This window comes from Mustela putorius, unplaced genomic scaffold (assembly GCF_011764305.1).
Source record: "Mustela putorius furo isolate JIRA1106 unplaced genomic scaffold, ASM1176430v1.1 tig00000827_pilon_pilon_pilon, whole genome shotgun sequence".
Classification (NCBI taxonomy): Eukaryota; Metazoa; Chordata; class Mammalia; order Carnivora; family Mustelidae; genus Mustela; species Mustela putorius.
In genome coordinates, this window is record NW_025421489.1 from 1194174 (window position 1) to 1222005 (window position 27832).

Consider the following 27832-nt stretch of genomic DNA (forward strand, 5'->3'; position numbering starts at 1 on the left):
ACGGAACTGGGAGTAAACTGTGGAGAAGGCTCATTCTATAGGAGGTCGCTTATTACCTTTCGTTAGCATTAAAACCTTGATGCTGGTGTTCTCCCTGCTGTCTTCCTTCTCTTAAACCAGGGTTATGTTCCTTTGGTGCTGAATGACTGGGCAAAAGTTCCTTATAATAGAAATCTTCCAGGTCTAATAATTTTCCCTGACTGTAAATAAACACATAAACACATCATAGTTTCAGCCTACTTTCTTACTCAATCTTACAGGATAGTGGTTTTCTTCTTTTATCTTGTATAATTTAGGAATAGCACATCCACGCCAACAGAAACAAGAGGAGTCTTGGAATGCATACAACAGTATAAACCATAAGTTAAAGAGAAAAAACGAAACCTTCATCTCCCACCTTTATGAGAACATTAGCTGCTAGAGCAGGTTTTCCTGGCTTCCTCTCATTCACCTTGGCACAAAACTAGAAGCTGCTAGACAGCCAGTGACTGCAAAGTTCTTGTTTGGCCAGTCTAGGGCAGGTTCACAAGTGACCCTTGGGCCAGTCTGAGAAAAGCTAACCTTTAGGTGCCAACACACAGCATCTTCCAATTTTCTCAGCCATCCGTTAAGTACACTGATGACAGTGTTTCATGATCTCACCTTACTTCCTTCGTAGGTTACTTTCTGTTTTCTCCTCATGGTTGGCCTATAGTGGGCTAATTTTTGTGCTAAATTTTAATTCCTGCACATGATATACACACAGGTGGGTGTGACCATCTTAATTCTTGGATTCACCCATACTAGTTCTGGTTCCTGTGGTGCTCAGTCCCTGTAGTCTGATGGGACTTCATACTAGGTAAACAGGTAGAGGTCTGGAAGAAGACCACATGTTACAGTGCTTCTGGGGCAAAGTGCTTTTCCAGTGACAGATACCGATTTACAAATGAACTTTCAGAATGCCACTGATGCATAAGTCAAGTGCTCAGTGTCCACTGGTGCTTAATAGAAGAACCCTCGATTGTTCTTAGCACTCTCTGGAAGTCAGTTAATTGCCATAGGCTTTAACATTAAAATGCAAGAATACTGGTGGGCTGAAACGTTGCAGGAAAAGGGGACTAGTGTGAGTCTAAGCTGCCACAGACAACACGAACCTTATTTCCTGACAGATCCATAAACAGTACAAGGAATGAGATTTAACATGTGTTGAAGAACAAAAAGCAAAGGAGTTTGGGGAAAGAAAGTTCAGGGACACAAGCATGTTCAAACTGTCCGATCAAAACCATGTCAATGGACAAAGAAAAGCAAATTCCCTATTGGGACAATACAATTCATTCATAAACTATTTGAGCTCTTAAGGTATGCCTTGCGCTGTGCTAGCTCAATATATTTCTAATAGGTAAGGTGATCTTCTAAATTACACATAAAGCATATGTTTATAAAATAAGTAAGTATATTGAGAGGTTGCTACTTTCCAAATCTATCCACATAAGAAAGACGATTTTTTTAAAAGGTGATTTTCAATTGTAATTTGAACATATGGAATTATATTTTGGTTTGATGACACTGAACTCTAGAAATAATAATTTACCTATCTTTCCTTGGTCTTCGTTTTTCTTCTTGGATTGACTTCTAAAGGGAACAGGAAAAAATTAAAAATCAATATAATAATAGAACTAAAATAATGTAATCAATAGAAAATAATTGATATATTTATTATAATCTTAACATATAAATATATTTGTTCCTATAAAGCCAACTTAGAAAGAGGCAAGTGGATACAATGTTTTAAAAATCAAATGAAATATAATTCACTCAAAATTTGCCAATTATGAATTTGTGGTTATATTTTACCACGCCTGGACTGTAATTAATCTTTGCATTCCATGCCAAAAAAAGAGTTTACTGCATAGTGGCCAGTGTACACAAGATTACCTAAGGTCCATCTACCTACCAATGAGAAAACATGTATCAGAATTCCTGGAAAACCCGTCTATGACACATAAAGCTGTGAGTTAGGCAGGTTGATTCCCGTTTCTATGTCATTGGTGTCCACTGGCAAAGCAGACGAGTGGACAGTAAAGGCAGGTATAACAGTTCAAAAAAGAATGGAAGTGTGACTTCACTAACCCATAGAAGACCATTTATGGCATAAAAGTAAGAGCACAGATGATATATGTGTTCATTTGCAAAATTTTCTCCCAGTTGAGAACTTGGTGTATCAAGGCACAAATTTTAATATGTAAGCCTGGACTTAATTAGATACATTTTAATCAAGACCTCAGTCTGAACTCTAAGGAAAGGTACTTCATTTTACCTTACACATAAAGCAATATCACCTTTTGAATTGTAACACCAGTAATGTGTTTCATTATGTGTGCCAGTGCAAGGTATCTGGACTCCCCTATTTACATGTTGCAAGGGCCTGCCTGACTTTTAGACTGAGACAACAAATAGCACTCACCTTGAACAAGCTAAAGATACTGCAATATGAAAATATTAAGTCGCACCATAAAAATGCAAGACAACAAAAACGGCAAGTAACAATTGTTTGTAAATATTGAGGGTTGTCCCTAGTATTTTTAGGCACACTAAATCATTTATTTTTCTTATGATTTATCATTGGTAACACACTAAAACGTCAGATGAGTCAAACAGTTCATAGTTTCATCTCTTCTTGGTTGGTATTTTAGTGGGTGGAGGAGGTAGAAGGGAATGCTTCAATGTATCGAGTCTGGGAGCAGACTATTTAAGAAGTAACCACGTCAGGGCAGGAGACCAATTACATCCCTGTCCTCCTTCCCATTTCCTATTATAGTCTTGATCCGATACTCTGGGCCAGGAGATGCTCACAAATAATAATACTGCCACTACCATAGGTACAATGGCCCCCAAGTGAATGATTCCTGCACCCCAGGTGGTGTTTTTTAGGGTTGTTGTTGTCCTATTATGACAAAGGTCCTGTCTCCTTGATCCATTATCTGAAAATATATCCCTTGTTCTTGGTAAACATTTTCTATAACCCAAAGTTATGCTTAACTTTGGTTATGCAATAGTACGGCATTCTCTTGAGTGATGGAGATCCCCTTTATACCACCACGAATCAAATAACCTTCTGGCCCTGAATTCTGAACCTGGAGATGACCCCTTTTTATTCAGGGTCTGCATTTCCCTCTGGGAGGTGGTGTATATAATTTGGTTCTCAGTTACAGGAATTCTTAGTAGAGGGAATACCATTCGGGCTTATGCTTATATTTCACTCTTGGTTGTGCTAGAATATTCTAGTGAATTATCACTCGATACTATATTTTTGCTAAAAATTATTTAAGGTGGTTTATCATGGAAGCAATTACACAAGCAAGGTAATAAAGTGGAAATTGTAAATAAGGAATAAAGAGGCCAAAAGTATTAGGATGGAGCCTTATGTTTGTCCCTCAGTGTCCTGGCAGCTGAGGCCAAAAGGGACACACGAAACCGTACTTTTCATCATGAAGATGGAAGCGAATTGTCCCTCAAGGGAGAGGCCTTAATACTAACTTTATCACCTGGAGTTATATTAGTGGCATTTATTTAAAACAAACAATGTTTTCAACAATAATTCTGAAATGACAAATCACTAACTTGAAATCTGAAATGAAAAGAAAGAAGCAAATGTCCAGTGGCAGTTTCTTGCAGAGCTAGAGTAAAGAAGGGACTGTGAGAAGGAGATAAAGATGGCGCAAGGAGCAGATGTTCTGGGAGGCTATTTCTTGAGGAAATCTTTGGAAGAGGGAGGACTTTGCTTATAGGAACCCTGTCCTCAGTCAGCTACACTACAAACCCTCCTCAGAATTTTAAAATTCCTATCTGTCACATTATGGTGGACACAATCTTATATTCCTTTTAGAAATACACGAACACTTTATTTACTTAGATGGCTTCACAAGGGTGAAGAAGGAGCTAAAAGGTAGAAGAAAAAAAACCACATCCCAACAGCTAAACTACCTATTCCTCTTACCTACTTACTAGTTTAGGGAAAGTATTAGAGAATAATAAAACCGGAAGGACCTTTAGTTGCTCAGTTTTGGAGGAAACTGTGGGCCATCACTTCTGCTGATGGCTGCACAGCTGAGTACCAGAAACAACAGGGTGTGTGTGCTCAGCTCACTCTGATTTTGGACACAAAAATAGCAATGTTTCAGGAGCACCTGCATGGCTCAGTCAGTTAAGCATTAACTCTTAATTTTGGCTCAGGTCATGATCTCAGGGTCCAGAGATCGAGCCCCGTATGGGGCTCCCTGCTCCATGGAGTCTGCTTCTCTCTCTTTCCTCCATTCCCTCTGCCCTTTCCCCTGCTCATACTCATGCCTTTCTCTCTACAATAAACAAATCTTCAACAAAGTAGCAATGTTTCCTAGATGTAAGAGATTAAGAGCCTCATATCATAGAAGAGAGCTGGTATTGGTTTCCGGTAGTCAGAATGACCATGGAAAGAAGGGACCTCCAAGGAGAAACAAGAACTATAGGAAAAGGTGAAGCAATGGGGCACAGAGCTCTGTGTGGGGAGGGGCAGGGGCTTGAATCCCATGGCTCAGTAGAGGGGCTGTAACTGCTAGTGAGTCCCTGCCTTCACAGAGCACATAGTCTGGAGTGGAGAGGGAGACAGGAGGAGAGAACATGTATATTTCTTCATCTCTGAAGAAAATGAATCACGGCCAGGAGAATACAGAGAGATGGGATGCTACCTTGTAAATCTAAATAAATACAACCATTTTCCCCTCAGTGGCCTTGGGTCATGAAGAAAAGGTTTACAGTGCATAGTATAATTTAGAAAGAGTATCATGAAAACCATTTAAAATTACAGGAAGTGTTTTTGTTTTTGTTTTTCAAAACACAGATCTTTTATTATGTGTGAATCATGAATTCATGTTCCTCCTTCAATTCAAATGCTTTATCGGAAGCTTCTATAATGCATAATCTTCACTTATCGCATACCTCATTCCCTAGAGCCACATTCCTTGTGTCTGTGGGTGTCTCAGTGTGGTCTGGTTGTCTCTTATATGAGGAGGGAGTTAGGCATGGCAGTTTTGGGGGCGTTTCCAATGCCATAACCATTGCTTTCTTTTTCAGGAACTATATCCGAATCTTTGCTTCATTTTACTCAACAGAAATGAGGTGCTTGGTTTGTATTTTATGTCTTCTCTTTTTTGGATGCAGTTGGTCATACTACATATAATAAAGAATACAACTCTTCTAAAGTCTTGAAATTTATAGATTGCATAATCCCGTCCTAATCTCATTCCATCCTCTGGAAGAAGTGGACCACGGTGCTCTCCATCAGTAAGCCACTCAAGATAGCCCAAAGGACAGCTTTCAGTTGATCTTCAGGGTCAATTTAATTGTCTGAAAATTTGATTTAAGGACAAATACTGTAAGGAGTCTGGGGAACAGGAGTGTGTCATCATGTTCCCAAATGACAGCTAGAAGCAGTAAGAATTTTCCACAGCTAGATAATAATAATACTAATAATGCTTTCAACAACAAAATGAAGTTGAGTTTTTTTTTTCTTCCCTGCTGTCATTGTTTGTTCTACCCATAGGAAAGTAAAAATGCCAACCAAAAAAGGCAGTTTGTTCCAGAGAAGCAATTGCAAACATGTTGGAGAAATCCCATTTCTTGGTATATCTGATGAAATCGTCAGGTTCAATGTTCTGGTTTGAATCTTGCAGCCACCCCCACCTTAGGAATGCTTCACAAAGCAAACAAATGTGCAGAATTTTTCCTGCACATTTGTTTTAGTATTGAAAAGAAGATGCCTCTAAGGCCTGGGCTTTGCATAAAATAGCATTAATCAAGATGATAACAGGATCATACTTGATACATTCTGTCTACAGGTTTTATGGCAGGATTTGCCAATGGTTACCCACAGTTACCATCTTGGTACAACTCCTTGGCCCCCTGGTTGCATTCAATGCACTTGTACTGGCAGGAGGCCAAAGCATCCGTGGCAATGGCTGCCTCCCCCTCTGTGCTCCCCTTGCCCGGTGGTTACCATTCCACCTACTGGAGACCACTTCCATGCAATTACAGCCAACCTAAAGTTCCAGAAAGTGTTTTCCTGGTTAAAGCATGTGGGTCCCACATCTAGAGCTATAGATTCCACTCTGCGTCATGCCCCAAATTTGGGTAAGGACCAGATAAAGATGACCATGTAGTATGTTGTTGCTTATACTAATATCCTGGGTTTCTGTGCTTTATTTGTCATGGAAGCCACAGATTTCAAGACTTAGGGTTATAAAAAGAATTCAAGTCCTTAATAGTTGAAGAGGTATTAAGCCCTCTACATTGATTTAAAAAAATAGTAACAGGAAGGCAAAGTCAACTTCTGGAGGGCAGGGACTCAACTGTGAGGGTCAGGATCTGCTGCATGATTCCCCGTGAACAGGCCGTGGTCGGTAACAGGAACTGCACCTTATTTCAATCTCTTATCAGCTCTCATGTCGAGAGTGGCATCCGTTGTTGAAGCCTTCACAGTCAATGGTCATTTTGACTGCAGTTAACAAAGGTCACTGAGCACCATTTTCCACTTCCATTCAGGTTTAAGAGGGAACGTCTGGTAATTTCTAATCTTGTTCTCTGCTCTTCTTTCCGTTTCACCACATAAACACATGGCAGGCTATGAGCTTCCTTTTGGGATGGGCAGTGTAGAAAAAAGTCTGTTTTCAAGATTTTCATAACGTAAGAGTCAAATGGAGCTACCTGGAACTTCTGCTTCCTTGATTTACTTCTGATTGTATTTTGCTCACACTGTTCTATGCTTGTCTGTACCACAAATATTTATTGCACGCCGACTATGTGTCAAGCTAAATGCAACAGGCAAACTCCTTGACCTCATGGAAACCACCTCGGTCACTCTTTGGCGGGATACAGTGTGGTGACATGGATGTGTGGACTGCTTCGGGAGGACAAAGGAAGAGCTCCTTTGGGATGTGGGAGTATCAGGAAGGCTTCCTGAAGAAAAAGACATCGAGGCTGGGGTATTTTGTCCCCATAAGGTGAGAACAGAAAAAGGAAGTGGTTCTGGGCTGAGGACAGAGCATGTCCAGGGACAACTGCCTACTGACAACGTGAAACTCGGGTACAGGTTAACGAGAGGGAATGGCTGGAAAGGAGAGAAAAAAGGGGTGAATGAATGTCAGGAGGTGAGGCCAGGAAGGTAGGGAGGGCCCTGGTGTTGACCAGCACAGGATACTAGGAAGTCATTACGAGGTTTTCCATCAGAGGGTGGTGCGACCAGATGTTAATTTTAGAAACCCAACTGTACAGTGTGACAGATGCATTAATGAGAAGGGACTAAAACAAGAGAACTGAGAGGGAGGACAGATGCAAAAATATCAACTGGGAATGCTGGGCACATGGTGTGGAGAGAAACAGAAATTCAGGAGATATTTGAGAGATAAGTTTTTGGATATGAGATGAGAAAGGGGATGGGTCAGGACTTTATTCTGATTGCTGTTTTGTAAAAAGAGCTGGTCGTTCATTCACAGGGACCATGTGTCACACATTTCTATTTATATGAAATGTTCAGAACATAGATTATAGACTAGTGGTTGCCTAGGGCTGGAGGGAGGGGTTGGGGAATGACTGTTAATGGGTATGGAGTTTCTTTTTGGGGTGATTAAAATATTCTAAAGCTGATTATGGTGATGGCTGTACAACTCTGAATATAATGAAAGCCATTTTATTATATATTTTAGGTGGGCGAATTGTATGGTATATGACATATCTCAGTAAAGCTGTGTGTGTGTGTGTGTGTGTGTGTGCATATCCATGTACAGTATGTAAGACAAACACTAGCCAGTTTGAGATCTGAGTGTAGAGCTTGAAAGAGATCTGGCCAGAGGCGAAGATTTGGGAATCGGTAATAACTGAGGTCATGAGATTGTCCAAAGGTAATGAGAGGAGAAGAGAGCCTAAGGTTGAGAGCTAGGCAACACCAATGTGGAAGGGGAGCCTCCAAAGACACTGGAGAGAAATCCCCAAAAAGAAGAGAGGACTAGGAGGCTGTTTGACTTGGAAATCAAGCGGGAGCTCTATTTTCTGCCGAAAAGCTAGGAAAAATTCGAACGGATGGGAAGCATTCTCTGGGTGTGGAGGGAGAATCCTTGCTCTCTCCTTGTGGCAGTGGGGGTGGAAGAGGGAATAAGCATGGCAGAGGGAAGGATCAGCAGGTGCAAACGTCTAAGGGACGTGAGAGGAGAAAGCCATGGCTGTTGGGATTTCCGGCAGTTAGCCCTGGCTAGAGGATATGGGGCCCGGAGAAGGGGTTGACAAGTAGTCCTGAGGCCCATGAGGAGGGCCCCCAGCATCTGGACTTCATGCTGAAGGAACTGCTGGGCTCTCAGAGGCATCAGCAAGGGAGGAGCACTCTCACAAGATGGTCTAGAGAAACACTCTGGTAGAGGCTGGAGATGCCAAGATTGGCAGCCTGAAATGTTCTAAGTGAAGTGAGGAAAGAAGGTGGTTTAGAGTGTCGCCGCTGGGGTCGGAGACATGGCACTCATGGGAGTGAGCCTCAGCCAGGAGAAGCCCTGCTTTAGGCAACAGATTGGATGTCAGGAATCAGAGAGAGGGCAAGATCCAGGACGATTCCCAGGTTCTTGGTCCGGGCACCAGTGGATGATGGTGGCATTTCACGGAGAGCAGGAGCAGGAGAGGAAGCGCAGGCTGGCAGGTTGCACACGGGGAGTAAGCAGGAGCTGTGCAGTAACCTCTTACTGCACATAGCTAACGACCTGAGCATAGCTGATGACCCCAGCAGCTTTGGGGTACCTATCTGGGTCTGAGGCCTGACCAGTGAGAGGAGGACACCACCTGAAGGGCTCTTCATAGGATTACATGTCACAGTGTGTGTGAACACCCCTCTTTCTAGGCCTGGAATTTAAAAGGTGCTTAAGTAAATGTCTCTTTCTTCCTCTTTCCCTTTCTTCTTTTTCTTAAGCTTGCCCTTTGACCAGAGGTGGCTCTCTGGAGAGCTCCTGTGAACAACCGCTTCTCTTTCTGGGTTGGTATTTGCATCTCAGATCAACTAATGCACGCTCAGAGAAGACTGTGGTAGGATGGGGGGGTTGCAGGACTGTGGGGGCAGGCTTGGACCAGGATCAGCAGGGGTGTTAGTGGATGCTATGGCTCCCATCTGGTAGTAAGAGTGAGCCACTTACATGTAGCAGGTAATAGTATGTGGAGTCCTCAGGGCTATTTAATGTTTTAGGTTTCCGGGGCCGTCTTGGGGGTCTCAATATTTTTGGCTCTTCTTCTTTAGAGATACCTACAAGAAAGGTGATCATAAACAAGCATTCAATTACAAGGATGGTTATCAAGCAATGTGTTCTTTTGGGGAAAATAAGAAATTATATACATACAACTGGGGCTCAAGCTGGGAGAAAGAGGAAAGACCTTTGTTCCCCCAACCAACCCTTGTCATATCCCTCGCCACACATTCCTTCTGACTGTTTGGTGGTCTGGGGCTTTGACAGATAAGGGAAAGGAAAGAAGGGGAAGAAAAGAAATTTATAGTTTGGTAATGTGGAAGAACATACAGAAATTCAGAGGATGATGGGGGGAGGAGTTGAAGCTACTAGAAAATTCTTCAAAAGGGGTATTATGCCAAACATTTAAAGAAGAGTTAATACCTGCTCTTCTCAAACTATTCCAATACATAGAAAAGGAAGGAGAATTTTCAAATTCATTCTATGAGGCCAGTATTACCCTGAGAGCAAAACTGGATAAAGACATCACAGGTAAGAAGAACTACAGGCCAGTATCTCTGATGAACAGAGATGCGGAAATACTCCACAAAGTACTAGCAAGCCGAACCCGACAATACATTGAAGAAAATCACTCAGTACCATCAACCCAGGGATTTATTCCTGGGGTTGCGTGGGTGGTTCACTAGTCACGAATCAATCAACGTGATACATCACATTAATAAAAGAAAGGGTAAGAACCCATATGATCATTTAAATAGATAAAGAACAGCTGACAAGGTACACATGTATTCATGATAAAAACCCTCAACAAAGTAGGTTTTGAGGGCACATACCTGAACATAATAAAGGCCATTTATGAAAAACTCATAGCTAATATCCTTGATGGGGAAAAACTGAGAGTTTTCCTCCAAAGTCAGGAAGAAGACAGGGATGTACATTCTCACCACTTGTATTCAACATGGTCCTGGAGGTCTTAGCCTCAGCATTAGACAACAAAAAAGAATAAAAGGCATCTAAATTGGCAAAGAAGAAGTAAGACTTTCACTCTTTGCAAGGTGACAGGATACCCTACATAGAAAACCCAAAAGACTGCTAAAAACATCCTGGACCTGATAATTCCATAAAGTCTCAGGATGCAAACTCAATGCACAGAAATCCATCCAAGCTGTGCTCCATCCAATCTCTACTTCAAGGACCATCTCCTAATTTGTGCCCAAAGAACAACACTGCTCATTTGCAGGCTTGACTCTCTTCTAAATGTAGAACCTCAAGCTATTAGGGTCTTCAGACCTGGCTTTAAAAACCTCCACCAAGAAAGAATAAAGTTTGTTGTTGTCTTCTGCTCTTTTTTCAATGTAGCCAAGTTCTTAAAGCTGCAGCAGCATCGTTAGTTTCTGACGTTCTGTGTACTGGGTTGGTAGTGCTCGTCACATGTGGCTTTACATTTACAGAGCCAATGGGCATCTCAGCAAGTATTTGTGTTTGTCAGGATTCATGACCACTGCATCTCCTGACTGCTTTTGTGCAGAAATGTCTGTTCAATGGATACATCAAGACCAAGATCAAAATCATCAAGATACATCAAGACCAAGATCAAGATCAAGATCAGGGTGGGAACAGGGTAGGGGTGCTTATTGGAGAATGACTTACATTCAACTTACATCTGACCATACGTTTGTTGGCTGGACTTTAAAGGCAATAATAGATCATGACTTTGTGTAATAACGGGGAAGGAATGATTCCTCATCTACATGTAGAAATACACAGAGAAACTGAATTTCTCCAAACCATACTAACCAACTCAAGTCAAATAGAATCAAATCAGTGAAAATCTCTACTATGTGTAAATAGCCACGACTGGTAGTGCAAAGCAGTTTCAATCAGGATAGAGACTCGAAGTTGTCTAACTTTCTAGTCTCATGCCCAGTCCACCAGGTGAACATGTTTATCACAATGACATTCATATTCTCACATAATCTAGCTCAATAATTTCAGAATCTATGAGAAACTGCTGGATGGCAAAGATAGATCAGCGAGCTGGGAGTACTTTATAGACATGTAATGCATGGAACAATCAGAGACAACCCCAGAAATCTTCCCAGTACATTCTTTTTTTTAATAAGAACAAAGAAAATGAGATCTTGGTTAAGAAGACCCTGTTAACAGAGATCAGTGATAGAAGGGTGAAAGCCCTTTCCCAACTAATCTCTGGAGATTTGTCTCCTGTTCTCTCTCTCCGTTCCTCTCTACAGGGATAGAAAAAGGAGTGGAGGGAATCCAAGTATCTGAGCCCTTTTGGATCCTGTCCTAGATTTTTACAAACACCAGGAAAGATGATAAAAGCCAGCACAAATAGTGGTCTTTTAGTTTTTTCATTCTCCTGCTTATCATCTCCCAGTGCTTATTAAACAGCATCTATGGCTCTTTCAAAAAGTCTCATCATTGTAAAATGTTTTGGTTTTATCCTCTTGCGTTATTCATTTGAATCTGAATGGGAAGAAACAAACATATGATATGAAGATATTGTTTTTAGAAGCATGAAACTGCCCTGTGACTAAATTTTAACTTGACTTTACTTACTTATTTTTAAAAGGTTTTATTTATTTATTTGAGAGACAGATACATATAGATATATAGAGAGAGAAAGAGAAAGAGAGAGAGAGAGCAGGAGCAGGGGCAGCAGCCCAGGGAGAGGAAGAAGCAGACTCTCCACTGAGCAGAAAGCCCGATGTGAGACTTGATCCCAGGACCCTGAGATCATGGTCTGAGCTGAAAGCAGATACTTAACCAACTGAGCCACCCAGGTGCCCTAACTTGATTTTAATGTTAAAGTCTGAATTAAAATATCAGGGTTTTACTATTGTAACAGAAGTTAATTAAGCAGAAGGTGGTAAAGAATCTGAATAAAGGCCAGGAGAGTGGAAAACAAAACCAGTTCTGGCAATAAAGAGAGACCCGCTCTTATCTCCACTGTCTCATCAAAGGTTCCCCCATTCAATCTCGTTTCTATTACCCAGACTATTGAAACTGCCTTCTACAAAGTCAAGGGTGACCACTTTATTGACATATACAAAGGCCCTTTATCTGCCCCTCAATGGCTGACTTCATCATTTAACATTATCGACCACCCCTGACCTTCATGACTGAGGGTGAGATTTCGGAGGGGCGATCCCTTATCTGATTTATCTTCGTATTCCTGGCACTTAAGGACATGCTTGACATACAGTCAGTGCTTAATAAAATGTTGCTGGATGAGCAACTCCTCTCTTTGTTCCTTGCACTTCCCACAGTGGACTCCATACTGAAGAGCTTCCGGATGCCCAGCTTAGGGTTGACGTTCTCACCCCGCCAGAGCTCCTGTCCCAATGTCTTATGCTCTGTTGAGTACTTCCATCTCAAACTCTCAGGCTCAAATGCACTGGTGGTCACTTTCTTCTCCATGTAGGACTCTACATATCACAAGCTCCATGGCACAGCATCATCATTTCTGTCCCCCACCCCCACCCCGCTCCAGCTCAAAATGTGGACATCACCTCTGCCTTATCCCTTTTGCTCATTTCCTATAAACAGACAATCATCAACTTCCGTCAATTTCTGGATACATACTTTGAGATGTCTAATAGTCACCCCCTGTTCCTTCCTGTCTACCACTGCTACCACTCTGGGCTAAACTGCTCGTTTAATAATTATGGCCCAGCTTTCACCTGTTCTCCATGTTTCATCTCACAAATGAAAACCAGCCTTTCTCCCCCTTAAATATCATTTTAATTATGAGGTTTTACTTTTCAAAAGCTTATGATGCTTTTTTTCCCCTTCTTCTTTGATTAAGCCTAAACTTCTCCTAAATCTAGATTACTTAGAATCTCGGCAGTTCCAATTTTATAACCTACTTCCCCCCAAAATGAACTGTCACCTCTGGTCAGTCTACTTACCTCACTGAACCCTGACACACCATGTCTACAGCCATCACTTTGCTTATTCTCATTTTCTCACAGAAAAGCTTCTCATGGCCTCACTGAAATCTTAAGCATGCTTTTCCATGAAGCTCTCACTGACTGTCCAGTGACTCCCTGCCCAGGGACACCAACAGTACTCATAGTCTGTACAGATCATTTGAAATGAGTTGTATCCACTCAAAATTCACATGTGAAGTACCTAGCCCCCAGTACCTCAGAATATGACCGGAGAAAACGTCTTTTTTTTTTTTAACCTGTATTTTTAAATTTTTTTTTTAAGATTTTATTTATTCATTTGACAGACAGAGATCACAAGTAGGCAGAGAGGCAGGCAGAGAGAGAGGAGGAAGAAGGCTCCTCGCTGAGCAGAGAACCCAATGTGGGGCTTGATCCCAGGACCTGGGAGCATGACCCGAGACGAATTTAACCCACTGAGCCACCCAGGCGCCCCGAGAAAACGTCTTTAAAGTGAGGTGACAAGGATGGGTACTGATCCAATATGACTGTGTTCTTATAAGAAGAGGAGATTAGGACACAGACTCACACAGAAGGAAGACCACGTAAAGGCACAGAGAGAAGATTGCCAATTACAAGCCAAGGAGGGCTACCCCAGAAGAAACCAAGCTTGCCAACATATAGATCTTAGGTTCTTAGTCTCCAGAACTATAAGGAAATAAATTTCTGTGGTTTAAACTACCATCTGTGGAGCTTTGTCATGCAGCCCTAGACAAAGATATAAAATATTACTCTTTTTATCTGCGATTTTTTTTTTTTTAAGTGGAGCCATATGTTTTTGAGTGGTAGAGATCATGACTTAGGTTTTGGTGTCCTCCTGCCTTTTCATGGTTGTTGTCCATGTGGTAGGTGTTTGGAGATGCTAAGAGGTTAGATGGATCCATTTTAGCTCAGAGACAGAGTGGTAAGTGAATTTTGTTAACTGCATCACCATTCTCACTCTTTACAGAAAAATAAATTCCTGATGCTTCCAAGATAAGTGTAAATCGAAGAACCAATAAAACTCTTGAAAGAGAAACCAGAGGAATTCAGGAACAATCCAGGGGTATGAATATCTTAACCAAAATCCAGAAGTCATAAAAAAGTAGACATATTTGGCTATTAAAAATAGATAAAGATTAATACAGCAACAAAGTCAGAAGACACAAGATAGATTTGGAAAACTATATTTACCATACAAACGACAAATCAAGGGATTGTATTTGTAATACATAAAAGTGCTAGCAAATGACCAGAAAAATACAGACCAGCAGAAAAAGAGGGCAAAATGTTTAAAAAGGAAGTTCAAGATGAGCAAATCTAAAAAGTCAATAAGCATAGGAAGGTGCCAGCGCTGGCTAGTAGACAAGGCAATATAGATTAAAATAACAAGGCAATATTATTTTACTTTAGGGACATTTAGCAAAGATTAAGAAGAAGGTTAACAACAGTACTGAATAGGATGTAAAAAAAAAAAAGTATGTTCTCACAAATTGTTAAAGAAAATGTTGATTGATAGGGCTTTTGGGAAAGCAGTCTATCAAAACTAAACATACCTTTCAACTCAATAACCCTACCCTGGGAACTTATCCCACAAAACTAAAATCCTGGCAAACTGGGACATTTTCTCAAAGATGTTATCTGCAACCTCTTTCATAGTGGCCAAAGATTGAAACAGTGAATGTCTAGCAAGAGAGAAAAGTTTATTTAAGTCACTGTGAAATACACATGAAATATTATCTAGCCAGTAAAAAGAATGAGTTAGAGCTATGCCAGCTGATGTGCAGGGAATCCTGCTAAGGAACTGAAGGAGAAAAGCAAGATGTGTATACATTTATATTATGATCTTATTTATATAGAACAATGACAAAAATCTCTGTATGTGTACATGGGTATAAGTGCATGTAAATCTGTGTATATCTGCAAAAGCAATGAAAGCATACAGCCTTTAGGATAAAAGTTGTCTTGAGGGGGCAGGGAATGTGGGCCGCGGAGGGACAACAGGGGTAAGGAAATATGAGAAAAAGGGTATATCAAAAAATACTTCATTTATGTAAAATTACAAATAGGCAAGTGGGTATGTGTATATTATAGAGATAAAAAATGTCAAAATGTGTTGAATTTTAAGAATTTCTGTTTAATTCTTATCTCTTGCAGAATCTGTTCTCATGTTCATCCACGGACTTTTTTCCTTCACCAGGATAATGAGACGCAGAGGGCTGAATGTTCTTAAAAGGGTGTCTCACTTAAGATATTGCCATGCAAAGTGGCCAGCCAGTAAGTGAAAATTATTGATGAGTGTGTTCAACAGGGTCTGATTGCATTTAAATTAAATTTCCCCAGACTATTTTTTATTTTTGAAGACCAAACTTCCCATAGCTTATCTGCATACAAATATTCCAGAAAGGCAAGCTGATTGTGCCCTCTAAATTTTTGTTCTTTTGTGGGGGGTACAAACACTGTGTGCTAACGTCATTCTAACCCCTTAATTACGTAAGTGACATAAACATTTGTAATCCCAAATTATCAGCAGAGTATCAATGTTGGCAGTAGCAAAATTAGGTTTGTGTCTGTTTTGTGTGATGCGCATGATAAATATTAGCTTGTAAAGGTTATTGCTACATTAAATAGCCAGAAGGCAAAATATTTATTTATACTGTAGTTCTGGTAATATTTAGGTGGTTTAGTTTACCAGGAATGCACATTTCTTTGACTAATGAAAGGACAAACAGTTCAATATTTTTTTTTTTGGAAGAAAGCTTAAAAGTCATTGGTAATATTTGCTTTAGAAACTTATCTCCATATTATTCTCATTTTAATAATAATTAACTATTTTACTTAAGTATACATTGAGAGTATAGTTTGCATCAGGATCATCTAAATCAGATATTAGCAGAACAGAAAGGCACTTCTGTTATTGCAATTTTTAAAGAAATCCATTTTTTAGTTCTTTGTAAATTTCCCATTTCCTGCTGACAGTCTGTGAACTTTAAGCAATACATTTGACCTACAGGAAATCTTAGAAGAGAGGAATATTCATTGCTGCAAGTCAAAGGCAGAATTCATGCACTCAGGATTGCAACCTGCCTTCCAGAAGGTACTGCTTCCACAGCCAGGCCAGCCAGTGTGGAAAAGACAAGATACAGTTCAGTCTACACTGGTCCCCTCTCCTTTGCTCTGTGCACGCTCTGGAGACATTTTCATTTCTCGTGGTTACCCTGGATTTGGCCACTTGCTTTCCTGTATGGTCTGTCTGTGCTCTCTTGAGTCTACCCAAGGTGAAGCGTTATAAGGGGAGGTGCTTCTGCTATTCTGAGCATCCTTACCGCTCTGGGGATGCCCTTACCATCCCCTGGATCTGACTCACAGTCTTCCTCTGACCTTCTCGATTGGCAGCTACTGGCCTCCATCCCCATTTAGGGCTGCCCAAGTGACTCCTTTGGCTCGTTCTTTTCTACCAATCAAAAACTGATGTCCCAGAGCCAGAGTACATCTGTGCTTATTCCGTAGGGCATGAGCTTTTCAGCTTTTTGCCACTCCCTGATGTAGGCACATTGCACTAATATCCAGAACCTTGATAAGTGAGCATTTGGTTTTTAAATTGTGTTCCTAGGTTTAGGTAAGGTGCTGCTCTCCAAGCCTGCCCCTCATGTGTATTCTAGTTAGGTCACAGGGGAAACCGAGGAGAATAAAGCTGCTCTGTTTGGGGGGGGGGGGGTTGTGGAACAAAGAGACATGCCCTCTAGATTATCATTTGGCTCTTGGACATGATCACTGCATATCTGCTTTCGGTGGCTGGCACCCTCGTTGGGCTGAGGTCTTGGACTAGAGTCCTCAAAACCTAGCTCTGTTCTAGTCATGGGGTTGGTTATGTCCTTACTTGCAGCTGTCTTGCACACTTGTGCACAGTCATCCAAGCAGGGCACCCTAAGAGAGAATACACATGGTGACACTGATGATCTCTTGAGAGTGCCTTTAGGATGGCGGACCGTCACGCCAAGCAACTGTCCACGGGACTATGGACATGGTCAGTAAATAAAACACAAGTCTACCTGCCCAGAGAACCGGATTTAAGGCCCCTCATTACATCTTGGCTGTTTTTCAAGGACAGAAGATCTTAATCTATCTGAAAAATATCTGCGTAGATAGCCTGAGGGGGAACCAATGTTAATATTTCCCGAAGAGCCCAGTTTTAGATAGACTGATCATAGTCATTTTCTCAGATTGGCCTTTGGAAAACACAGAATAGAAGAACATTATCTGATTCTAAACACACAACATTTAGTCTCTTCTTGCCCTCTGTTCCTACTTGGCAACACACAGATTAGGTGGTTCCTGTCAAGGTGGGGTGAGAAAGGCTCATAGTTTTAGTTAAGCCATTATTCCTGACTAGAGCCTGTCTGGTCCAGAGCATGGCTGGAGGAAACGTCAAGAAGGCTCTCAGTGACCCAAGCCAACCTGGCAACAGAGAGGACGTCTCTGGAGGTGACACTCTAGTCTTCCCACACACGGCAGTGGAGGCTCTGTACCAAGCTGCGGTAACATTATTCAGATTCTTATTTTGATGCAGAGGTGGACTCTGAAGGCCCACGTCAGCGAGGGATGGAGAAGGTCCATTCTCTGGAGAGTGCGCACCTTGTTCTCCTTCAGCCAGTACAGCTGGCTTTTCTAGAGCCTTTTGCCCAGGTGCTCTTCTTAATGAACCGCCTCACAGGGAGGAAGGTTAAGCTGATTATTCACAGCATTCAAATTCCAATTCTGTAATATTTTACCCAGTAGTTAGGTTAGCTAACCATTTGCCAAGGTTATTCTTTGAAAAATGAATTTTCGGGGCTGTTAATATTCGATCTATGGACGTGTCATTACTTATTAATCATTTTCTTCTTGTCTCATTTTATTTTTTGCCAGTACATAAATTTTTCCTCTTGCAGTTGTTTCCTTAGGCTGTGTCCTCATAAGTGGGTTTACTGGGTCAATGATGCACACCTATTTTCAATGTTTTCTATATTGCCAAATCACTTTCGAAATGTTGACTCTACAGTCTTACCGTTAGTGTTTGAGAATAATTAAATAATTAAATTAGTGTTGGAGAAAAATTAAACATTCTCATCACTGTTAATTTCATCCTTGCCATTTTGCTAAGTCAAAAACAACAATTTGCTCTAACTTGTATTTCTATTTCTAGGGTGATCATATATATTCTTTTTTTTTTTTTTTTTAAAGATTTTATTTATTTATTTGACAGACAGAGATCACAAGTAGGCAGAGAGGAAGGCAGAGAGAGAGAGAGAGAGAGAGAGGGAAGCAGGCTTCCTGCGGAGCAGGGAGCCCGATGTGGGGCTTGATCCCAGGACCCTGAGACCACGACCCGAGCCAAAGGCAGCAGCCCAAACCACTGAGCCACCCAGGCGCCCCATGATCATATATATTCTTATTCGTCACTTCATTGATCAACATCTTGTGCCCATTTTTCCATTGGGAATGTTAATGTTTTTCCTGATTATTTATAAAAGCCCTTTGGGCAATACACATGTTCACCTTTTCTATTTGTTCTAAGTTTCTTATCTTGTGTTTGGTTCTTTAACTTCTAATGACACTAGATAATCTCTCAAAGGTTTAAACGTTTATGCAGTCCACAGCTAGCCTATCTCTTCTTCTAAAATTTTAAAATTCCTTTTATTACTTTTTATGTTGGATTCTTTCCTTAGCAGAGACTGTGCAGACTTAGTTCATATCATTTGGTTGCTTTTGGTTTATTTCTTACAATGAAATCATGAACGTATCTGGGAAATATTTGCATATCCAGCCCGAAGTAAGATTATCTTATTTCTTCTCTCCACATCAGAAAGATTTTACAAATTATCCATTTACCTCTTATTGTTCTGCTGTGTGTCTTTTTGTGACAGGGTTTGATATATATTAGGGATAATTTTAGGGCTATCCTACTTCTTTAGTCTGTGGTTGATTTTTATAACAGCGGCCTATGGTTTTAATAATTAGAGCTTCATGTTACTCATTTTACTATCTGATAAAGAAAGTCCTCCTTCGTAATTCTTCTTCCTTTCTGAAATTTACAAATGATCTTTAGGGACATCTCAAGTTCTAAAGAAATCCCATAGAGATTGAATGCACTTTTCTTTTTCAACTTAGAAATGAATTTTAGAATAGTCCTGTTTACAATAACTTATGTTCCAATCCAGAAACAGTGTGTCATTCCATTATCCACATCTTTTTTTGCCTCTTTGTGGTTTTCTTGCCAGTTTTATTTCAAACTCCTCCACCTTTTTGGGTTATTATTTCTAATGTGCGCTTTTCCCTTTATACAATTTTACAGGAAAGATCTACTTACCTATTCACATATATATCTTTGCTGAATATTGCTGGTACCTGTCATTTTGGTTCACTCCTTGCATTTTTAAGACTGAAATTCATGTTTTCTACTAATTCCCTTACAACTTCTCCTTTTCAATAGCTATGCTTTTATAGTAACTTCTGTTCACTGGGGCCCCTGGGTGGCTCAGTCGTTTAAGTGTCTGCCTTTGGCTCAGGTCATGATCCCAGGGTCCTGGGATCAAGTACCTCATTGGGCTCCCTGCTCAGTGGGGAGTCTGCTTCTCCCTCTGCCCCTCCAACCCCCAGGCTTGTGCTCATGCTCTCCCTCTTTCTCAAAAATAAATAAAAATTTTTAAAGAGTTAAAAAAAAAAAAGACTTCCTTTTCCTGTTTCATTCCATCAGGTAGAAGTTCCCAACTAATGTAGAAGAGTATAGTCACTAGCATCCTTATCTTAATCCTACTGTCTAACAGAACTGTTTCCAGTGTTTTACAGGAAATAATGATGTTGACAATTGGCTTAAGAAGTGTGGTCTTCATATTGTTAAAGAATCTCCTCCTATTTTTAATTTGCTTTTCATCAGGACCAGGTGTTATTTTATTGAAACTGTTTCAGTGTTTATCAAGAGGACTTTTTTCTTTTGACCTTTTGATACCATGTTCCATTAATACGTGCTATTTAGAGAGTCTTTTTAGTGTAATATTGCTTTCAATTAGTATTGCACTTAGGAGTTTTACCTCTAAATCGTGAGATTGGTTCATAGCTTCCTTCCTTTCTCCTCATCCCCTTCCCTCCTTTCTTTCTAAAACATTACCTGTCAGACTTTGGTTTCAGGGTACGTAAACTTCATAAAATAGGTAATTTTCTATATTACCTTTTTTTTTCTCAGATTACATAATGTAAGAATTACTTGTCTCGTGAATTTTATTTTTATTTATTTTCTTTTTAAAGATTTTATTTATTTATTTGACAGACAGAGATCACAAGTAGGCAGAGAGGCAGGCAGAGAGAGAGAGAGGGAAGCAGGCTCCCTGCTGAGCAGAGAGTCCGATGCGGGACTCGATCCCAGGACCCTGGGATCATGACCTGAGCCAAAGGCAGCGGCTTAACCCACTGAGCCACCCAGGCACCCCATCTCATGAACTTTAAATGTAGTTATCTAAAACACTGAGTTCTTGTCAACTTTTCTTTGACAGACACATCATCAACTTGACTGACTTCAGAAATTTATATTTCATCCCCAAGTTGTTTTTTTGAAATTGATTGCATTTATAGTATGGTAGGATTTTGGTATTATCAACTGCATTTATTATAATGTTCTTACTTCTAATTTTTTGTGGATTCTTTTTTAAGTAATTAGGAATTTATTTTGTTGTTTTATTTTCAAATTCTTATCAAGTTATTTTCAGATAAAACTATTAGCTTAGCTTCATTTAGATATTTGGTATGTTTTTGTCATATTGTAATTATTTCTTTTTTCTGTTTTTCCTGGTGTTGAATAACCTTGAATCTCCATTAAAAGTTTCTCAACTTACATTCTTTTTTCATTATTTTTCCTCAGTTAATAATGAAAACATTTAAGGATTTGAATTTTCCTATGCGTATAGACCTGGATGCAACCCATTCATAGTTTTTATATGTGGCTACTCCCATTTTTATTAATTAAAAATAATTTATAGCTCTAATTATTTACTTCATATTATCTGACTGATTTTTAATTTCCTGATATGTGTTTTTCAATTCTATCTCAATTGCATTATGGTTAGAAAATGTAATCTTGCTTGATTACGATTTTGGGGAGTTTGTGGACCGGCCTAGTGTGTCTAGTTAGAAGAAACAAAAGAGATCGGGGAAGGGAGAGAGACTAAGACAGAGGCAAAAGGCAAAGGAGAATATTAATAATATTCAATCTGTGGTGAGTACTAGGTGTTGTATGGAAGTACTGAATTACTGTATTATACCCCTGAAACTAATATTACACTGTATGTTAACTGGAATTAAACTAAAAACTAAAAAAAAAAAAAAGAACATTAAGAAAAATACAACAGATATTTGGAAAAAAGCTATTGTCTCTACAGGATGTGAAATTATAGACAGACATGAATTTATGGTGTTGGTTATACATTGTATTAACTATGCTATATAATTTCTCTTTGAATTGATCCCATGTAGCTAAGTAGTACAGTGTCAAAATAGGTAAAGAAGAAACTCAGTTTTCAGTGCTGCTATTATTGCTATTTTTATGTGCATTTTAATCAAAACTTTAATGGAAAGTTGGGGGAAAGTTTATTAGCTACATGATAGGAAGTGTATTAGCTACCCCCACAGTTTACACTTGATCTTAGCCAAAAGGCCGAGAAGCGATGCTACCCCCACAGTTTAGTGTAGATAAAAAGTGTAGAATGAGGGGAAATATTTTGAAAGCCAAAAGTGCAGCTGTTTCCATCAGAGGCTTCTGGGTCAAGTGTTTTGTCTGAACTAATTCAGTTAATTCATCAGAAATCCACAATTTAGACTGTAAACTTATGTGAAATAAACTCCTTTATGTGATTAGGATTTAGTATGTAATTAAATGATCCTCACTTAATTGTAAGATTGTAAATAAAGTCATTTAATTTTATATGCTGACTTCTCTTCTTAAGAGACTTGGAGAGTTAGTGTTACTTCTTATGAAGAAAGAGGGATAGCAAATAAACTCAGGAAGAGAAGTATTGGGTGGGAAGCAGTAGAATTCTCAAATCTCTCTATTTTTCACTCTTACTAAAAAAATAATTCTATAAAATACATAAGCCAACATTATTTGAGCTAGCTGGCCTTCCATGTGCGTGAGCATGTGGACAGACATAGGTGGAAATATATTCTTGGAGAGTCTCCAAAACGCATTTCTAGGTGCTGGCATCACAATGGCAAGGTGAGAGGCAATCCTAAATAATCAAGCAGATCAAATCTGCATCATAATAACTGAACGTATCACGGGTCATTGCATGGGTCTAAATGCCATAAAAATTTAGAAATCAATGGAAAACTGTGATGTTTTTCCCCCTGACATTTACTCTCAAAGCAACCTAAAAGCATCTGTATTATATCCACAGCATGTGTACATGGCAAGGGACTGCTTTGATCTAGTGTTGAATTTGCTGTTGATATTATGTAAATGAAGCATGAGAATTACAATAGCATCCTTATTTGTTAACCTTGCAACCATTAAAAAATTACAGCCTGTTGGATAGTCACAGCTCCTTTGTAAACGGGAAGAAAGAGAATATGCTTTTGTGTTCCCAGAATTTATCCTGCATTTAATCTTTTTTCTTCTCTTCAGGATGGTCAAAACAAATTGCCAGGTGTACCATAATTAGGAAGCAAAACATCTCCCCCAAACACCAGGCAGGGAGAAATAACGCAATGTCATTGTATACTTATGAACACAACAGAATGTATTAGGATGTATGACCCAACGGCTATGCTCTAGGTATACATACCTTACACTATCTTTCTCTCAACAGAAATGCAAGTGCATTTAGCACCTGTCAGGTTCAATTTATTAGAACTGCTATCAAAAGAAAGATATAAAATAAGTAGTTCATGTACTTACCTCACTTTATTTTTAAAATTTTTAACTAACTTCTCAGTCTTCATTTGGACATTATTTTACCTTCACACTTGTGCACATTAAAAAATACATCTCACAGAGCGAGAAACCTTACAGGGAAAAGTTATAGCTTATTAAAATTAACTTGGAAAGTTTAGTTATCGGGGCACCTGGGTGGCTCAGTTGGTTAAGCGTCTGCCTTCGGGTCAGGTCCCAGGATCCCACGGGCCTGGAATCCAGCCCCTCAACAGGCTTCCCGATCAGTGGGGAGTCTCTTTATCCCTCGCTGTCTGCCCCTACCTCTCTGCTCGTGCACTCTCCCCCTCTCTCAAATAAACAAATAAAATCTTACAAAAAAAAAAAAAAAGAAAAATTTAATTATCTTTGCACACTATCCATGTTTTCTAGGGCTTTTTTTTTTTTTTTTTAAGAATAGGTAAGACGTTCTCCTAGGCCACTTTATAGAATCCAGCTAAAGCTTACTGAGTCCTACAACAGAGTCTAGAGTAGCAGATAGTTGGAGATGGCTATTGATTTCTGAGACTCATGAGAGAATTAAAATTTCAGGTGAGGGCGGCTGGGTGGCTCAGTGGGTTAAGCCTCTGCCTTTGGCTCAGGTCATGATCTCAGGATCCTGGGATTGAGCCCCGCTCAGCAGGGAGCCTGCTTCCCCCGCTTTGCCAGCCTCTCTGCCTACTTGTGATCTCTCTAGTCAAATTAAAAAAAAAAAATTTTCAAGTGACTCTTAGGCTTATTTTAATGATGGACTTACTTATAAATGAGCTTGACTTTGGTTTCCTAACTGAAATTCTTTGTGGGGAGGCACAGTTTGCCAAGAAGGTCCATACCGCAGGGGTGGACTGATGAACCTGAGCTAAGAGTGCATCAGCTAAATCCATCTCCACAGGTGAGGGTGGCTGCCAAAGTCGGTGCTTAATAATTCTAATGATCCAAGGAAACAGGACTTCTATATATTATAGGAATGTTTTTACCTGGAGCGCCAGGATGGCACAGTCGGTTAAGCATTTGACTCTTGGTTTTGACTCAGGTCGTGATTTCAGGGTTGTGAGATCAAGTTGGGCTCTGTGTTCAGCAGAGAGTTTCTCTCTCCCTTTCCCTTTGCCCCTGCCCCCGGCCTCGCTCTCTCTAAAATAAATAAATAAATATTTTTAAAGATTTTATTTATTTATTTGTGCGCGCGAGAGAGAGCAAGAGAGCAAGCAGGGAGAACAGCAGCAGAGGCAGAGGGAGAAGCAGGCTCCCTGTGATGCGGCACTCGATCCCAGGACCCTGAGATCATGATCTGAGCTGAAGGCAGATGTTAACTGACTGAGCCACTTAGGTGTCCCATAAATCTCTCTCTCTCTCTTTTTTTAAAGAAACTTTTTTTTTTTTTCCTGACTGGAGGGGTTGAAAATCAGATAATATATAAAAATCAATGATCAGGGCACCTGGGTGGTTCTGTCTTTAAGCCTCTGCCTTTGGCTCGGGTCGTGGTCCCAGGGTCCTGGGATGGAGCCCCACACTGGGCTCCCTGCCCTGCGGGAGGCCTGCTTCTCTCTCTCCCACTCCCCATGCTTGTGTTCCCTCTCTCACTGTGTCTCTCTCTGTCAAATAAATAAATACAATCTTTAAAAAAAATAAAAATCAATGAACATTTAAAGAATGTAATGTTGCTTTTTTTGTTCTTATAGAATCCATAGATTCAAATCTTCACTCCACTGGCCACTACACTTGTTCTACTGTAATTCTTGGAGGAAATTAAGCAGCTTCCTGGCCAGTTAATAAGCAGCTACTGAGTGTCTACTGTGTGATGAATGTGTAATAAATAGGGTAACAGAAAAATGAGCAGAGAGTGGTTTATGACATGGTCCTGTTGGCTGAGGGTTGAAAATCTATTTGAGGAGGACAAAGCTAATCTACATAAAATGACTTTGAGGATGAGTAAATGCTGACTGCTGTAGTCATAATCCTCCACTCCCTCCAACAAGTATGCACCTGTGCAAAGTCTGTGATGCCGGCAGGTGTCGGAAGCTATCGGGGAAAAAAACCCACTAGAACTGGAGAAACAGGGAATGGGTTATGGGAGTTCTTGGCTTAAATGTGGTTAGGTGGTTAGGAAGCTTGGTTTGTTTTATAAAGAGAATCAGAGTCTAAAACTTAGACTGGAGTTTGCCTCTTCTGAAGTAAGAAAAGCACATGGAAAGGAACAGTGATGGATCTAGAACCAGGGCAGGGATTGAATATTGACAACTGACAAAGCGAAACCTGGCCCAATTTATGATAGCAGTTGGAATTCTTTTCTCTTCCTTTTTTTTTTTTTTTTAAAGATTTTATTTATTTTCAAAGAGAGAGAGAGAGAGGGAGATCACAAGCATGGGGTATGACAGGCAGAGGGAGAAACAGGCTCCCCACTGAGCAAGGAACCCAGGACCCTATCCCAGGACTCTGGGATCACAACCTGAGCTGAAGGCAGATGCTTAGCTGACCGAGCCACCAGGCACCCCTTAGTTGGAATTCTTCAAACTATATTTGCCATAAATTTTCACAAACTATTCAAGAAATTTTTTAAAAAGTTGCATCGATCTTTAAAGTACATGAATATAGATTCTCTCCAATGGTAAAGCCTAGAAGATGTTGTGGGTGAAATTTCCCCAAATGTAGCACAAGGATTATTTGCATCCCCTTTTCCATTTGTATCTATTCTGACATTAAAAAAACTCTGTGAATTTAGTAAGTAGTTGTCAATGCATAGGAAGTTCAACGGATAGTCTACAATTCTCTTCTTAATTGACTCTGTCAGCATCACTCTACACGACACCCCAAAAATCTTCTTCATGGACCTTCTAGGGTATTGGGACCCCCCATGTTCTTTCCACCTCCCGAGTTGCTCCTCTTTGCTGGTTCCTCTCTCCCTGATCTGTATGGGTCTGAACTCTTACTCTAGGCTCCCTTCTCTTCTCGCAGTCAGTGACTTCCTGAATGATCTTGTGGCTTCTGTAGCCACATACTTATCCACCTGCCTAGCTAGCAGGTCTTCTATCGACAAAACTTGGCCTCTAACAGTCACCACCTCAGCCACCACTGCATCCAAACCACCATCATCTCTTGCTGGCCTTCCACATGTATCCTTTGTGCCATCAAATGCTATCCCTACAACTCAATAGGAATGATCTTTCAAAAATGCAGTTGTCTATTGCAGGATTGAGTTTTTGGTGTACAACAATTCAGATGTACAAAAATTCAATCTGATTTTCCTAAAACTAGACTTAATTTTTACCCTTTAGTGCTCATTTCCATTTTCTAGTGTTATACTATTATTATTTTTTAAAAGATTTACTTATTTCTTTGAGGGAGTGCATGTGTGTGAATGGGGGAGGGGCAGAGATAGAGACTATCAAGCAGGCTCTATCTATCAAGCAGGCTCCCTGCTGAGTGCAGGGCTGACGCGGGGCGGGGGCTGGATCCCATGAACTTGAGATTATGACCTGAGCCGAAATCATAAATTGACTACTCAACCGACTGAGCCATCCAGGAGCCCCAAGTGTTCCACTATTTTTAATTAGTCTGAGTTAAACTCAGTCTCTTTTAATTTACTTAGTGTCTTCTGAGTAAACTTAGTCATTTGGAGTTTCTGACCCTCCTTTTTTCTCCCTGGGGCCACATCAAAGTTGGGAGTGGGGTGGGGGGGTGCTTTTGCAGCCTCAGAGCATCAGTGAAGTTAGTCCTTCCACTCTGTAGCTACATCTCAAACTTTCACTGGCATCTGCTGAGAGTAACTGCTCTCTAGTCTCTGGTCACTAGCATCTACTACTTCTGCCAACATCTTCCCTTTCTCCTTGGTTCTGGGTTGTTGGGTCCACCCAGATCCTTCTGTGTTTTTAGGCCACTTCACAGTCTCTTGTGGGCTCTTCCCCTGCTGTTCTCCAGGACACAGGATAACTCAGATGTTTGCCAAGTTCACCTTAAAAAAGCGTCAGAGAGTATGCAACCTCTCTCTATAGAACAAAAGGCTCTCTCTCCTCTAAACCTGAAGTTAAAGAAATGTCCTGAATTACAATCCTTTCCACATAAACTGAAATTTTATTCCTGGCATTTTTCTTAGGTCCATTAAAAAAATGTCGGATTGAAGAATAAAGTGAACGATCAACTTTCTTATAATATTCTTCTGCTTTAGTTCTCTCCAAAGTCCTCAGCAGAGAATTCTGAGAGAGAAAAACAGAGTTGGAAGCATCATGCTTCCTGATTTCAAGCTATATTATGAAGTTAAAGTAACCAAGAGAGTAGGATGTTGGCATGAAAACAGACACCAAGATCAATGGAACAGAATAGAGAACACAGAAATGAACCCAAGTATATATGGTCAACTAATTTTTGACAGGGGCTCCCAGAAGACACAAGGGGAAAAGATAGTTCCTTCAACAGATGGTGCTTGGGAAACTGGGTATCCACTGGCAAAAAAATAAAACTGGACTCCTCTGACATTGCAAAAAAAAAAAAAAAAAAAAAAAAAAAAAAAGCTCCTCAAAATGGATTAAGGACTTAAACATGAAACCTGAAGCCATAAAAATCCTAGAATAAGATATAGGGAACAAGCTCCTTGACATTGGCTTTAGCAATAGTTTTTTGGATATGACACTCAAAGCTTAAGAAACTATCCAAAAAGCTTCTGCTTGGCAAAGGAAGCCATCAACAAAATAAAAAGGCAGTGTATGGGATAGGGGAAGGTATTT

General features: G+C 40.2%; 1 protein-coding gene and 1 pseudogene across 1 annotated transcript in view; both read right to left on the minus strand.

Annotated features, from left to right (window-relative positions):
* Nucleotides 1-27832, minus strand: part of MYO3A (myosin IIIA) — a 232753-nt gene that overhangs the window by 6028 nt on the left and 198893 nt on the right. The window contains exons 32-34 of the mRNA XM_004757631.3: nt 9180-9286; nt 1571-1611; nt 57-200 (exon numbers count right to left, since the gene is read on the minus strand). Of these exons, the coding sequence (XP_004757688.1) occupies nt 57-200; nt 1571-1611; nt 9180-9286 (292 nt within the window). The remainder of the gene's footprint in view (nt 1-56; nt 201-1570; nt 1612-9179; nt 9287-27832) is intronic.
* LOC123393344 lies at nt 5085-6387 on the minus strand (annotated as a pseudogene).